The sequence below is a fragment of the Propithecus coquereli genome, unplaced genomic scaffold, assembly GCF_000956105.1.
Source record: "Propithecus coquereli isolate 6110/MARCELLA unplaced genomic scaffold, Pcoq_1.0 Scaffold173, whole genome shotgun sequence".
In the NCBI taxonomy this organism is placed as follows: Eukaryota; Metazoa; Chordata; class Mammalia; order Primates; family Indriidae; genus Propithecus; species Propithecus coquereli.
Genome location: NW_012141969.1, coordinates 2,595,986 through 2,610,613, shown reverse-complemented (window position 1 = coordinate 2,610,613; position 14,628 = coordinate 2,595,986). Strand labels below are relative to the sequence as shown.

The window sequence follows — 14,628 nt, the reverse complement described above, 5'->3', positions numbered from 1 at the left end:
TACAAGCGACTAGCCACTATGGACAACCTTTTGAGAACCATTGTGAGGCATCTCAGTTCCAAATAATAATTGGAAGTTGGGAGGCCAGGACCTAGAACAGACTGGATTTCCCCAGAATCAATCATTTTAACTGTTTTGTTCTGGCTCCCCAGGAAACCTTCCCTGATACCCTCACCCCAAGCCAGGGGTTGGTGGCTCTGCCCTGGCCCCAAGGCATCTACTATCAAACTGTATAATCATTTTGTTTACTTTCTTGTATCTCTCACTAAACCGTTAACTCTAGGAGGCCAGGAATTAATTGTATTCCAGCTAGAAGCATGAAAGAAAACATACATATTTCAGTGAAGGTATGACTGTGTTCAAATCTAGTGTTTTTTTTTTTTTAAATGTTGGTCATGATCAATTAGTGAGTCAGAAAATTAATTTAGTCGATCATGATCAGCATTTTTAAAGGAACATATTACAGAAAAGTTCTGAGCACATACCGAGTGTTTAGAACAAGCACTGCTTCATGAAATTATTTCTTTTCTTTATTTTTCTTTTCGATAGGGTCTTACTCTCACCCAGGCTGGAGTGTAGTGGCCTGATCATGGCTCATTGCAGCCTCCAACTCCTGGGCTCAAGAGATCTTCCCGCCTCAGCCTCCTCAGTATCTGGGACTACGGGTGCCGGCCACCACACTCGGCTAATTTCTTTAAAAGTTTTTTTATAGAGATGGCGTCTCGCTATGTCGCCCACGCTGGTGTCAAACTCCCTCAAGCGATCCTCCCGCCTCAGCCTCCCAAAGAGAAACGTCTATTTCCGTTACACAGTACGTATGTGGTACCAGGTCACGATGTCAAATGTATTTGTAACTATGGAGCTCAGGGGAAAAAGTTTAAAAAAAAATCGCTAAAGGTTCCATCTTCTCCCCTTTCCCCAGTTCGTTTCCTCCCTTCCCTTTTACCCCACATCCCCTGGTCACCCACTCTTTACTACATTCAATACATAAATGGGTCCTGGGGATCTTCAACGTGCACAAGTCTGCAGTAATTTGGGAAGTTTACAGGGAGGTAAAAAGTGCCCCTGCCTTCGAGAAACTCATCCATCCAAAGCTTATTTTAAAAGAAGAAGACAGACAGGCACCCCGTTCCCCGTCGTCCCGTCCCGCCCTTGTCGTCCTCTCCCCTCAGTATTCGCGGGGGCGCGGCCAGAGCTCCAGCCACAGTTGAGCCGCCATGACTCGGGCCTGTCCCCCGACGGGGCCGGCCCGGAGGCGGGGCCTGGCCGCTCGCCCGCCCGCGGACCCTCCCTCCCGGCCCGCCGCCACCGCCGCGGGCGCGACTCACCGGGCACAGGTTCCTCCGGCTCCTCCATGTCTAGGGCGCTAAGGGAAGCCAGTTCTGGGGCTAGGACTGTTGAGGAGTTGACTAGGTAGAGCCTAGAGGAGCGCCTCAGGGGGAACGCATGCCGCAAAAACCCCCCAATCCCCTATCGCTTCGCTCCGGACATTGGCTACTATCGCGTTCCCGGAAGTCAACAAACAGCCGCTAGGGGCAACGGAGGCGGAGCGTTGGGGCGCGAGGCAGAGCGGACGCCTGGGGCAGGGAGCGGAGGCCGGGCAGCCGTTATGGCGCAGGCGCAGACGCAACAGGTGAGGCGGTAGAGACCGCGCGCCCTCTACCGGCTCGGAGGAGAGGGGCGAAGCGCGCAGGCTTGTGCTAGCGAGATCCCAGTGCCGCTGGGAACCCGCCCCGGTAGCGACAAACGTCACAAATCTTCGATGCTTTCACTAGAGCTATGTGATATAAGCAAACGTCGACACACAGTTATGACAGTACTAGTTTTGTGTAACATTAAATGAGTTAGGCAGTATGCTAAAAGCTTTTTTTCTTTTTTTTTTTTTTACTTAGCTTTCACTTAAAAACCAATGCTTTACATCCTAAATGTTATTTGTATCCCCGGCATCTAAACCAAGATCTGTCATATATTAGATGCTTATTAAATATTTATTGAATGAATGAGTACTATTACAACCCTGTAAGGTGGTTAATGTCGCCCCTGTTCACAGATGTGAAGATAATACAATGGGAGAGCTGGAGTCTAGCCTGTAGTGCGCAGGAAGAAAAAGCTGAGGTGTATTTGTCTGCTCTTCACGGGAATATACACAAAGGGATTCACCAACAGCCCCACATCATTGCTTTAGAATTTCCTCAGCGATGTTATATTTTCCTACTCAGACCTTGGTTTCCCATGCATCAATAATACTTGGCCATCATAAAATAAAGAGGCAAAAAGCCATCTTCCAGGATGGGTAGATTTATGTGCGTGCAGCAGTTGTGGGCATGGGCTCTAGAGCCAGACAAAGCTGGATTCAAGGATCCCTGAATTACTTGTGTGTACTACAGTGTGTTCCCAACTCTTTCTGAGGAAGTTCGCATTAAAGTGGAGAGGGGAGATTAAACTACCCATTACACAAATAATCATTTACTTACAAAGCAAAGTGGGGGTTACTAACAAAGTATTTAACAAGGAGCATTGACCAGGTGTAGGAGGCTAAGAAAGGCTTATCTGAAGAAAAGACATTAAATCTAAGAATTGAAAAGGGAGAAGCTGGGAGGGGTGAGAGAGCTCTGGACAGAGAGTAAATTGTGTGTAAAAGCTCATAGGGAGCTTGGCTCTTTCTAGTAACTCAAAGAGGCGAGGCTGGTTCCTGGCAAGGAGGCAGGGTCTTGGACTTGTTAAGGATCTGAGATTTTATTCTAAGGATAGTGGGAAACCACGGAGAGGTTTTAAGCAGTGGAGTGACAGGACAGGATCAGTTATATGTGTTCCTGAAATCATTCTGCCTGGCCTGGCTGCTTTGTGGAGAATAAATTGGAGCAGTGAGGAGGGTTCAGAGGCTATTGCAGAATTTCAGATAAGTGGTCATGGTGGTTTCGAGTACAGTTCCTTGGTACCAGAGAGGAGCAGGCAGATTTGAAAATATTTTAGTGATAGAATCAACAGGAGATGGTGTCTGATTATTGACCTCTAGACAGTGCTGCACTACCAAATAGCTCTTAGAGCAACAAAAAAGAAGTGTCCCTAAATTATTTTGAAAAGGATTTGATATTCATTTTAAAAGCATCATAATTGTCACTACGGGGAAAATGAGAATTTTTATTTATTTATTTAAATATTTTAAAGCCTACAGCACCCAGTCTTCCCAGGCAGCCTCCCATCCAAGTGCTAACCACGCCCAACGCTGCTTAGCTTCACGAGATCAGACAAGATCAGGCACATTCAGAATGGTATGGCTGTAGACAAAATGAGAATTTTTAAAGATTTACTTTAGTTATGATATGCTTTGATTTGTGTTTATTTCAAAATACAGTGAAGCGCATTTTCATGCTGAGCACCCCCAAAGGTATCGATGCAGCCCTACTCTCAGGTTTCCAACATAAACAAATAGGAGGAGGATGGCGCCATTTACTAAGATGGGGAACACTGAGGAAGGAACAGATGAGGCTGGAGTTACGTAGATGGGGTGAGGAGAGCATGATGAGTTCAGCCTTGAGCACACTAAGACATCAAAGTGGAGGTGCTGAGCAGAAGCCCCAGATGAAGACACATATTTAGGGGATGCCTGAGTCTATGTAGTGGTGTTAGCAGGCTTCAGAACAGGTGAAAGACTGGAAAGTGACTATAGAATGAGAAGACAAAAGAGGTTATGATGGGTAGTGAAGAATGCCAAAATTTAATGGCCCAGTGAAAGATGATCAAGCTGAAATGGAGAGAGAGAGTGACCAGAGAGGGAGAGCCTATGGAACGGTGTTTCAACAAGAGGGTGTAATCAATTGGGTCACAGAATGCAGAGAAATTAAATATGGTGAAAATAAAACACCTGCTGAATTTAGCAATGACGTGATCATTAGCGGTGTTGAAAAGAGCCATTTGGTGGAGTGCTGGCAGAAGAAACAATATTGGAGTAATTAGAGAGTGGGAGAAGCTGAGGGAACAAAATGAGGGTGAAACCTTTAAAGACGGCATAGGAGGGGAGGGGCAACTGTCATTGGAGGGGGAAGTGAGGTGGATAGAGAGCTTAGTTAAGCTTGAAGAGACTTGAGAATGCTGAGGGGCCAAATTGAATAGATGGGGAGGGAATGCAGATCCCAGAGAGTGAAGGAATAATCGATAATGTAAGGCAGGAAGAGATGGCATCCAAACCACATGTGGACGGACTGGCCTTAGCTAAAAGGAGAGAAAACACTTCTAGCATAACAGGAGGAGAGGAAGAATGGCCACCTTTGACAATATACTATTGATACATGCGATGCATCTGTATCTCTATATACATGATGTCCATATACTATTGGGATATATGATTAGAGCTATATCATATATATGTATATAGAGCTATGCTATAGCCCTAGAGTGTATATATCATATAATATATGATAATACTATCATCTATCTCAGAAGGTTATTGTGAGATATTAGGTAATGCATGTAAAACTTACAGCTTGGCGCCTGGAATAGTGTAGCACTCAGTACTGTTGGCTATTATTAATAAGGCAGAGTCAGCTGTGCTCACTGTATTAGCACAATCCATGCTATACTGTAATGCAAACAACACCCAGATTTCAGTGACTTAACACAAACAAAGAAGTTTCTTTTTCACTAATGCTGCATGTCCAGCATGGGTTAGTGGGGGAATCTGCTCCACCTGGTCATGCAGGGGCCCAGGCTACTGATGGAGGTTCAACTACCTTGTTGCTGCACGATATGCCACTCACGACCTCTTTGGTTGCTGTAGCATGGCCAAAAAGAGAGGAAGCAGGAAATTAAATGTTTTAGGCCAAAAGTGACATGTTTCTACTTCTCACAACCCATTGGCCAGATCCTGTGTTATGTGCCTCTATGTACTGCATGGTGGCTGGGAAATGTGGGAGAGCCCATGGACATTCGGTGAGTAGTATTATCAATACCTCTGCCACAATCCCTGCAGTCAGATACTTTTCAGCCTGTGGAGTCACCTCCCTCGTGTTGGAGAAGGCAGGGTGTTTAAAGGCAGTGGTCCCCAACCTTTTCAGCACCAGGGAGCGTTTTCATGGAAGACAATTTTTCCACAGACTGGGGAGGGAGGAATGGTTTTGGGAAGATTCAAGTGCATTACATTTATTGCGTACTTTATTTCTATTATTATTATGTTGCAGTATATAATGAAATAATTATACAACTCGCCATAGGTTGGGGACCCCTATTTCAAAGTATAATTTTATAACTCTCAGCTGTGATCATGTGCTCTTTTGTTGCCCGCTTCATATGCAGCCAAACACTCATATACTCCTCAGGAAATCATGTTGATGCACAGAAGTCATCACACATCTGACAACATGTACAAGTCTTGGCAATTTCCTCTATTAATTCTAGTTGTCATTCATTTCTGGAGCATTTCATGTCAACTAAAAATAGAGGCATGTATGAACAAGGAAGACATTTGATGGATTATGCTTCCTAGCTGAATTTGTTTTTTTCTTGACGGCATTCAACAAAACGTCCAAGGCTTGCATTTTGAGTTATATTATAATACAGCTGCCATTTCTGTTTGTTTCTCCATTTGGAATCAGATAAACAGGTGTGTCTTTACTTTGCAAACTCTACTGTGAAATCCCATAAACATCTAAATTTACAGAACAGATTCTAATAACTTCTTTTATTTCTGAATTTTTTTAGTGCAGCTCTAGGATATATGAACTGAGGACTCATAGGTCCAAAGCTAGGGATTTTTCTTTCTGAGCAAGAAGAAACAGAAAACAGGTGAGGTCTGTTGTGTTATTTATTACCCCAGAGAAGACATTTTGCACTTTTATTCCTTTCTTAATTATTTCATCCAGCATTTTAAAATCTTTAATGTGCATACAAATCACCTAGTGATCTTATTAAAATTCAGAATCTGATTCCACATGTCTAGGGTAGGCCTAGGGAATCTGCATTTTTAACACATTCCCTGTTGCTGCTGCTTCTGCTGCTGGGCATGGCCCAAAGATCACACTTTGTATAGCTGTGGAAAGGCATGAGAACTAGTCTGTAGATGCCAGAAAGGAAAAGTCTGATAAATGTGATTTTAGACAATTAACAGATAAAGGATCTAATATTAAGAATATGTGTAGAATACCAATAAATCAATAAGAAAAAGAAAAAAGATAAGAAATAAACAATGGGCAAGGGATATCATATCACATAAAAATATCATAAAAATCCAAATGGCTGATAAGCATATAAAAAGATGTTCAACCTTACTGGAAATAAGGGAAATGCAAAATACGTAATAATGAGATAAGATTTAATACTCATAAGATTGGCATTAAATATAATAATATTAATAATTTTACATGGTTTTGAGTATTTACACAGGAGGTATCCTCACAGAAAGATTGCTAGTGAAATTAGTAAAACTACATTAGAGAATAATTTGCCAAAACTAAATAAAGTTGAAAAGATAGCCTGTGCCCAAAGAGGCATACATGAGGATGCTAATAGCAGCATTGTTTATCCCAGAAAAAAATGGAAATAATCTAAATGTCCATCAGTAGAGGAGTGGATAGACTATTTACACAACAGAATATCATATAGCAGTTAAGATTAATGAACCAGTTCTATGTGTATGAACATGAAGAATTCCCAAAAACTTAATATTGAGAGAAAAAATAAAATTATAAAATGATGTGTATATGATACTATTTTATCTAAAGATTAAACACATGGAAAATAGAATATTTTCAATTCTTAGCAATTGCAGCAATACTAGGCTAAGTGACCTCCCAAAGAAGGGGAAATGTTTTACAAAATACAGAGATACAGATACATAGAAAATGATCATTCATGGGAATGATGTATACCACATTGGGGACAGTCATTTCCTCTAAAACAGGAAAAAAAGGTGAAGGATGAATGGTGAAACTTTACAAGTATCTGCAATGGTTTGCTTCTTTAAGAAGAAAGGGGATCTAAAATATGGCAAAATGTTAACATCTTTTCAAGCAGAGTGGTAGATGTGTGTGTGACTGTTATATTATTTTCTGTACTTTAATGCACAATTGAAATATTTTTAATTAGAAATAATTTTTCTTTTTAAGTTGACTTGATTGAGGCTTAATTTACATAAAATAAATGCACCCATTTTAAGTGTATGCTTTGATGAGTTTTGATGAATGTACATGCCATGTAATCACAACTCTAAGTACTTTCCATACATTAACTATTTGAATCCTCTCAAAACTCTCTGGGGTATAAGTTCTCAGTCTCCCCATTTTACACATGAAGACACTGAAGTACATAGAGATTAATTGACTTGCTCAAGGTCAAACAGCCAGTAGGAGATGGAGTCAGGATTTGAATCCATTTCTGTCTTTCTATAGAACCCTGGCTCTTCGGAATATGCCATCTGCCTACTGAAGAAAAGCTACAATATATTAGGAAGAAAAAAATGTTTTACAAGATCCTAGTTCATACCTGTCCTGAACAAACTGGTTACTCATTGATTACTATGGAAGTTTTGAGCATAAAGTAGTAATGATTGTGTCCCTATATTGGTTTTATTGTAAATCAGATACCTGAGTGAGGCCTTTTACCTACATTATCCCTATAAACATATGTTCAGAAAGTTCTAGTTTTGAAATGTATCTGCAAACTCATTATGTCTCATCAACTCCATTATTAGGTTCCAGTTCCAAAACACCATCACCTCTCACCTGGACTATTGCCATCACTTCTTAATTGATGTCCTTGCTTCCCCCAGGATCCTTTTAAAGACATAACATGCCTTCCCCTTTCTCAATACCCTCCATACCCTTCATACCCTCAATAGTTTCCTTGCTCACTCAAAATAAAAGCCAAAGTCCTAACAATAGCCTAGAAGACCCTGCATCATCTGGCTCTTTACCTCGCTGAGATCATCTCCCACCCCAATCCTGCAAGCAAGAAATTATTAAATCATTTTGTGGATCTTAGTGATATGTGAGTCTATTAGCAAATATTGCACCAGCATTTAAACCTAGTTTTATTTGACACTGATGACTGGACTCCCTCCATTATACCATGCTCTAACAAAATGGTAATTTATTTTTACAGTCATGTGAGTATTATTTTTGCTAGACATAACTTAGACATCCAAGTGAGACATTTCCCCTTCTTTGGGAGGTCACTTAGCCTAGTATTGCTGCAATTGCTAAGAATGTGCTTTGATTCTTCTTTTGGAAGAAATGCCAGACCTTGGGGTATATTCTGGTAAAAAGCCATGGAAGTGGAAAATCCTTAATCTTTGCATTTAGAAAAGATCTTTAGAAAACAGATTTATTTTGATTACGTTATAGAAAACAGTTATTTTGAAGAATAATTTAAATTTTAAACTGATGAAAATGTAAACTATTGTCAAGAAAAACAATATCCTTTGAGATGACAAATAAAGGGTGACTATAAAGAAACAGATCTGATGATCTCGGACGGGTCACAAACTAACGCAGGTACAGTTCCAAAAGAAGAGTTCTGAGGGATCAGTGACAGTAGTTGTATGCCTAGGTAATGTCCTGGATGACTACTTTGAAGAACCATGTAATGTGATCATTAATAGCTTAGATTACTATCTCCTGTTACATACAACATATTGGTCTAAGCACTCAAGCACTCTATTAACTCTTTAAATTCGCATATCACAGGAGAGAAAACTGAGGTACAGAGAGGCTAAGTTACCCATGGTTTCTCAGCTAAAATGTAGTAGGGCTGAGATTTGAACACAGGCAGTCTGGTTCCAGAATCTATGTTCCTAATAACTACACTCTACTGCCTCTAGAAAGAACATAGAGCAGTGGTCTTCAAACTTTTTAGATTATACATCCTCATTTATAATCAACCAAAAGCCAGAAAACATTGAGAGCTCATTAATGTAGCCCATACAAATCGGCTTCCCTGAGTTGGTGTCTAGCACTTGAGGCTATCACCTGGTGCACAGACTCAGTGGGAAGATTGAAAAATGAGGCTCAGAAAAAAAGAGAGATCAGGGAAGACTATTCAGCAGAAGCAATACATGTGTATTTGCATATTTATGTGTATGTACTACTGTACTAATATGTGTATTGTAAAACATACAAAAATTTTAAATGGTTTGACTAGAAAATAAACATAACGAAAAGTTCTATTGTTTGATTTGCTCCGCCGAGATGGATTGTCTTAAGCATCTCCTAGGGTACTGATACACACACACTAATTTAGAGACTAGGCTTGGGATAGAATGGTTTGAAATTCAGGCTTTATCACTTATTACCTTAGTAATCTGAGCAAGTTCCTTACTCTGTCTCTGATTCTTCATCTGGTAAACCAGGATAATAACTCCTAATTTGCAGGATTTTTGTGTGTTTTAAATGCGATGATGTGTACAAAAACTATAGTGTCCATTTTTTGGCAAACTCTGTACATATTACTTACTTTTCCTCATAGTTTTAATTCCCATTATTTGTGTTTCATGGTCTGTTTTTAAAGTTCCATTACTTGGTACACACTCATAATTAAGCTGGAGGCAGCCTTGCAGTTAGACTTGGTGCATCTAGATGGAGCCAGATTAATAGCTTTTCCATGCTGCATCATTCCACACATGGCGCAGCTGTGTCTCTCTGACAGCAAGGAAAACTAGGGAGGAGACAGCTGGAAGAACCTATGTGCATTTTACTTTGTGCAAAGCAGTATAGGAATTGGGAGGCGGGGAGAGAGGGAGGACTTAATGATTGCCACTTAAAAATGAATGGCCCAACTGTTCAGCAGTTGTATATCTGTGAACACAAGCTCCCCTTTACATCAGCTGTTAGTCATTGCCCTCTGACTGATTGGGAATTAGGCTTGAAAACTCCCTGAATGTATTTTGAGCCATTTTTATTTGTGCCTTTCCATGGGTGACTTTTTCCTAATAGGGTCCCTTGAAAATATTCAGTCTCATTTACTACCGTTTACTGAAAATTTCACATTTGATCCCAACTCTGAGCTTTTGTTCCTTCTTTATCCTCCTCTTAGAATTCTAAGTCTGTTGGGTTTCTTTGGCACAAAGTTAACCAGAGATGGAATGCATTTGAAGGCATATCTGTCAGGTTTCCAACGAACAGATGACACCCTCTTATTAGGATGATTTGAAAAGAGTTTATTTACAAAGGAAATAATCTTGAAGGGTTGGAAAGGGGTTGGGGCAACCACAAGGCATAGTGCAAGGACCCAGGGCTAGCAGCTTTGGAGCTGTTAGTCTCCCTTGGCCCAAAGAGATGAAGGAATAGAGAGTTTATTAGAACTTGGATGGAGAGAGAGTTGTGTAGAGCAGCCCACCTTGAGGGGGACAGTGAATTTCTATTGCAGAGCAAGACAACCCAAGGTGTCCTTATAGGAAGGGAACCATGAGAATATTCTGACTTCACTCTACTCCCTCCCTCCATTCTCCTCCTAGGATTCCATTGGCCAAACCCAGCCAGAAGCTAGAAGCCATGAGAGCTCATTGATGTAGTTATGCGAATCAGCTTCCATAGGTAGATATCAGTTGATGCACAGAATCAGTGGAAAGATTGGAAAATGAAGCTCAGAAAGAAAAGACAGAGATCAAGAAAGGCTACCCAGCAGGAGCAATCTGTTTAGGACAGCACTGCTAGATGCAGCTACTGATTTCACCATACTTTTTTTAAAATTTTTTTTTTATTTCAGCATATTATGGGGCTACAAATGTTTAGGTTACATATATTGCCTTTTCCCCACCCGAATCAGAGCTTCAAGTGTGTCCATCCCCCAGATGGTGCACACCGCACCCATTAGGTATGTACATACCCATCCCCTCCTCCCGCCTCCCATCTGCCCGACACCCGATGAATGTTATTACTATATGTGCACATAAGTGTCGATCAGTTAGTACCAATTTGATGGTGAGTACATGTGGTGCTTGTTTTTCCATTCTTGTGATACTTCACTTAGTAGAATGGGTTCCAGCATTGTCTTTTTATCTTTCCTTAATGGTCTTGAGAACAAAGTCCCAGGAGGGAGCATCTAATTGGCTGAAGCTAGTTCACCTGCCCTTACCCTCGTTGCCAAGGGTTGGGGATAGGAGAGAGAGGAAATATCGCCTGCCTTTGGCTTCCCTGGTGGTGACTGGGTTGCTGCCTTCTTTCAAGACTCACACAAGTGGAGATTTCTAGATATTAAAAAAGAGCTCAGAAACAAGGCAATTCTCTCTCTGTGTCTCCTCTAAAAAAGACAAATCTCCACTAACAAATGACCTTCTAAATCTTTATTAATCTGCAACAGTAAGACTATCACACAAGAATGCAGAGATCTATTTTTTATTTCCAGTTCTCTGCCTTTCCTCCCTCATTTCATTTTTTCCTCCATTTCCTGACTTTAGGAAAGCCCCTTTATCTCTCTAGATCTTCGTACAAGACAGCAGGACTAAGATCTCCAAATCTAGTTGAGAGTTCAAATGCTGAGCAAATATATACGGGCCACTAAGTAGAATGCCCTAATCAACATTTTCCTGGAACACCTAAACCTCTTGGATTGTTGAAACCTAAACTTCATTGAAGGTGTATTTTTCTTAATACTATGTTGTTTTTTTTTTGGCTGCTATTTATATATGAAACATTATATTTATGTCCTTAAAATGCAATGTAACTTTTATAAACAGAGTAATAAATGAGAAAGAAGAATCTCTTCCACACTGTGTGCCTTCTGGCGTGCATATCCACAAGGGACATCAATATTCTCACCCTCTGAGAAGTCCGTTCACATGTTTCTCAAATGCGAGAAAAGACTTGTCTCCAGTCTTTAGTCTTGTTCCTTCCATGTCACTAATCATCCGGCAAACCATTAATCACTGCTCATGAATTGGTATAGATCCATACCTCAGGTCTTCTCTCTCTCCAGGTAAAATGCAGTGAGGTGCGCTGCTTGAAGGTGTGCTTACTGGGAGGATTTACCATATTCACCCCCTAGATTCAGCATAAGCTTCTCAATATACAGTGAATCTTGAATTGTTGGATTCAGACCAATCTATAATTACATTTCTCATCCTTCATGAAGCATCCTTATACTCTATTCCCATATACACTTCCCAGAGTTTTTCCAATATAAACTAGAAATGTGGAAGTTCTTTGGCCTTCTCTTGCTTTTGACCTTATTATTGCCACCCACCCCCGTCCCGGGGTCATGCTGAAATCTGACAATCTTGGGAAATAATGGAGAAGGGAGGAGGATGAAGACACCTGGCTTCATCTTGCAAGGTAACTCCCTCAGGTAAAAAAGCATCTTCAATCAAGGGAAGAACAGTTTCATCAGACAAGGCAGGAGATATTTCTTAAGCTGGCAAGGGAGATTTAATGAGAATTAAGGGTTCAACATGCATAGGGTCCTCTAAATCCTCTCATATATTTCCATGTCAATTTTCCAGCTTTCAATCTAACCTAGATAATGCCACAATACGCACCTGAGAAACCTTTCAGAGCTGTGACTACTACTGATATTGTAATTCATCAGCACACAGGATCAAACCAAAGTCTGAATTTATCTTTGGCCATCTCAGATCTGCTGAGGCAAATGACTTTTTTCACCATTAAGCTATTTATTATAAGAAGCAGCCAACTCATCAGCTGTCATTGAACTCCCTATGCCCTTCACACTATTCTCCTTGAATCATTCTCTCAATGGGCATTCCAGGTGACCTTAGGCAACTGTTTAATAAGCTGTTTTTCTGCTGCATTTCTAAGGGGGAGTTCAACTGTCAATCAATCCTGATTTTTATCAATTTTCCCTGAGGGTCAGTTGCCTGCAGCTTACTCTGTGATACCAATTTATGAATCAGTCAGAATTCTTGGGGAAAAAGGGATTTAGTGGGAAACCATCAGAGAACTCATAGAGTTAACAGAAAGTCCAAAGAAAAATGCTTGGGCAAAGGTGGAAAACTAGGGAGGGAAGGCAGCAGGAGTTTGGATGTTCCTGCTGATTTTGTTGTAGTCCACAGCCACCACTGGACCTAGTCACTATGACAAGACCTTGCTAGCCACTGGACACAGCCAGCACTATTGGTGAATAACAGTATTGTAAATCTCATCTCACTGCCTCTTTTTCTTTAGTCCTTCAAGATTCAAAGCCTTAGGTGGGAACATCACCCGGATCATGTGCCCATGACTAAGACTCACACAATGAGAACTGGGGTGGGGGGAGTTGGACACCAGGCAATGAAAACTCCTCCTTTTCTCTCAATCAGTAGCAGAACGAGCTTTCATTAGGAGTCCAGAAGTTGTTTTCTATTTCTCACTCTAACACTTGCTTTCTCTCTTTCTCCCTCCTTTACCTTATTTTGAGAAAGTGAGACTAAGATCCTCAGGGTCTATCTATATCTAACAGTCCATGATCTCAGACCTCTCACTAATCTAGCAAGAAAGGTATTATGCTTACATTAAGAGTTTAATAAATGTGTAGTCTAAGATCTTTCCTTTTATCTAACAAGTAGTTTTAAATGATCATTTTTGACCCAGGCTCTCATTGAATATGAAACTTCTACATGTCATATTCTACATATTTATTGAATTCCCCTATAATATTTGATATTGAAGCATTTTTACCTTACTTACCTTTCGAAATTTTATGTTGATTTTAATAGCTTCCTTGGTAACCCCACCCCCCTACCCACAAAGTTAAAATACATATAAAAATCAGGGTGCACCTTAGGGAGAACAGTGATAAAGGAAGTTGATATTGCAGGAGGCTTTAGGGTCTTATCAAGGTTGATACATCAATTTTTAAATTTCTTATCTAATTATTTCACCACTTTGATTAAATGAAGCTAAAATTGGTATTGATGAAAAGAGAAAGCATAATCAAAGAAGCAGATAAGCAAATAATTGAACCCAAATAACTTTTAATTATACTCACTTAATACACTTAAGGAATAGTGTCAGGTGCCAACATTACTTTGTCAAATCAAAGGGCAATGTTGGGATGAGAAAGAAGAAAATAGCACAGAATGTTCTGAAAATTGTGGTAAATTTCAAAATTGTGAAACACATTTATATGAAGTTGGTTCAGAGTGACCCTGAATCCTGGGTCAAGAATATGTTTAGATCCTCCAGTGAAAACCAATTTTTTATATCACTCCATATGTCTTAATTATTAATAGTTAGAGAATCCAACTACAGTCCCCAGGCTTCCCCAGACACCAAGAAATAGGTGGGCTTCCAGGCATGACAGTAACATCCAGCAAGTTTAAAATGCTTTTCCACTTGGAATTATAATGTGAACACTAGCAAATAGTTTTTAGTTTCTTCTAAACTCAATAATACATTCACCCTTTGTCCCTTTTCTAACCCAAGGTTACCTGGATTATTTATTTTCTCTGTCTAGTGTCCTGTTGCTATGACACATGGTACATAAGAACAAATACCTGAAGTGATATAAAATAACAAATACAAGCAAAAGAGATGTGAACAGAACATTCATAGCAGAAAAAGAGTCTGGAGGTGGAAGAGGATTCAGTGACATCATTAGAAACCAAAGGTGATCTTGATGGCATTATTCTCTCACACAGATTTTGCAAAATGTATTGCTGATGTCTCCAGAGTCATTCTGTGTTCAGTTGATTGGGAGAACCTA

At 40.3% G+C, this 14,628-nt stretch overlaps 1 protein-coding gene across 1 annotated transcript in view; it reads right to left on the bottom strand.

The window, feature by feature from the left end:
• The window catches only part of RPGR (retinitis pigmentosa GTPase regulator), a 40,862-nt gene extending 39,480 nt beyond the window's left edge, over positions 1 to 1,382 (bottom strand). Inside the window, exon 1 of the mRNA XM_012642089.1 lies at positions 1,329 to 1,382. Within this exon, the coding sequence (XP_012497543.1) occupies positions 1,329 to 1,356 (28 nt within the window). The 5' untranslated portion in view covers positions 1,357 to 1,382. The remainder of the gene's footprint in view (positions 1 to 1,328) is intronic.
• Positions 1,383 to 14,628: the final 13,246 nt, after the last annotated feature.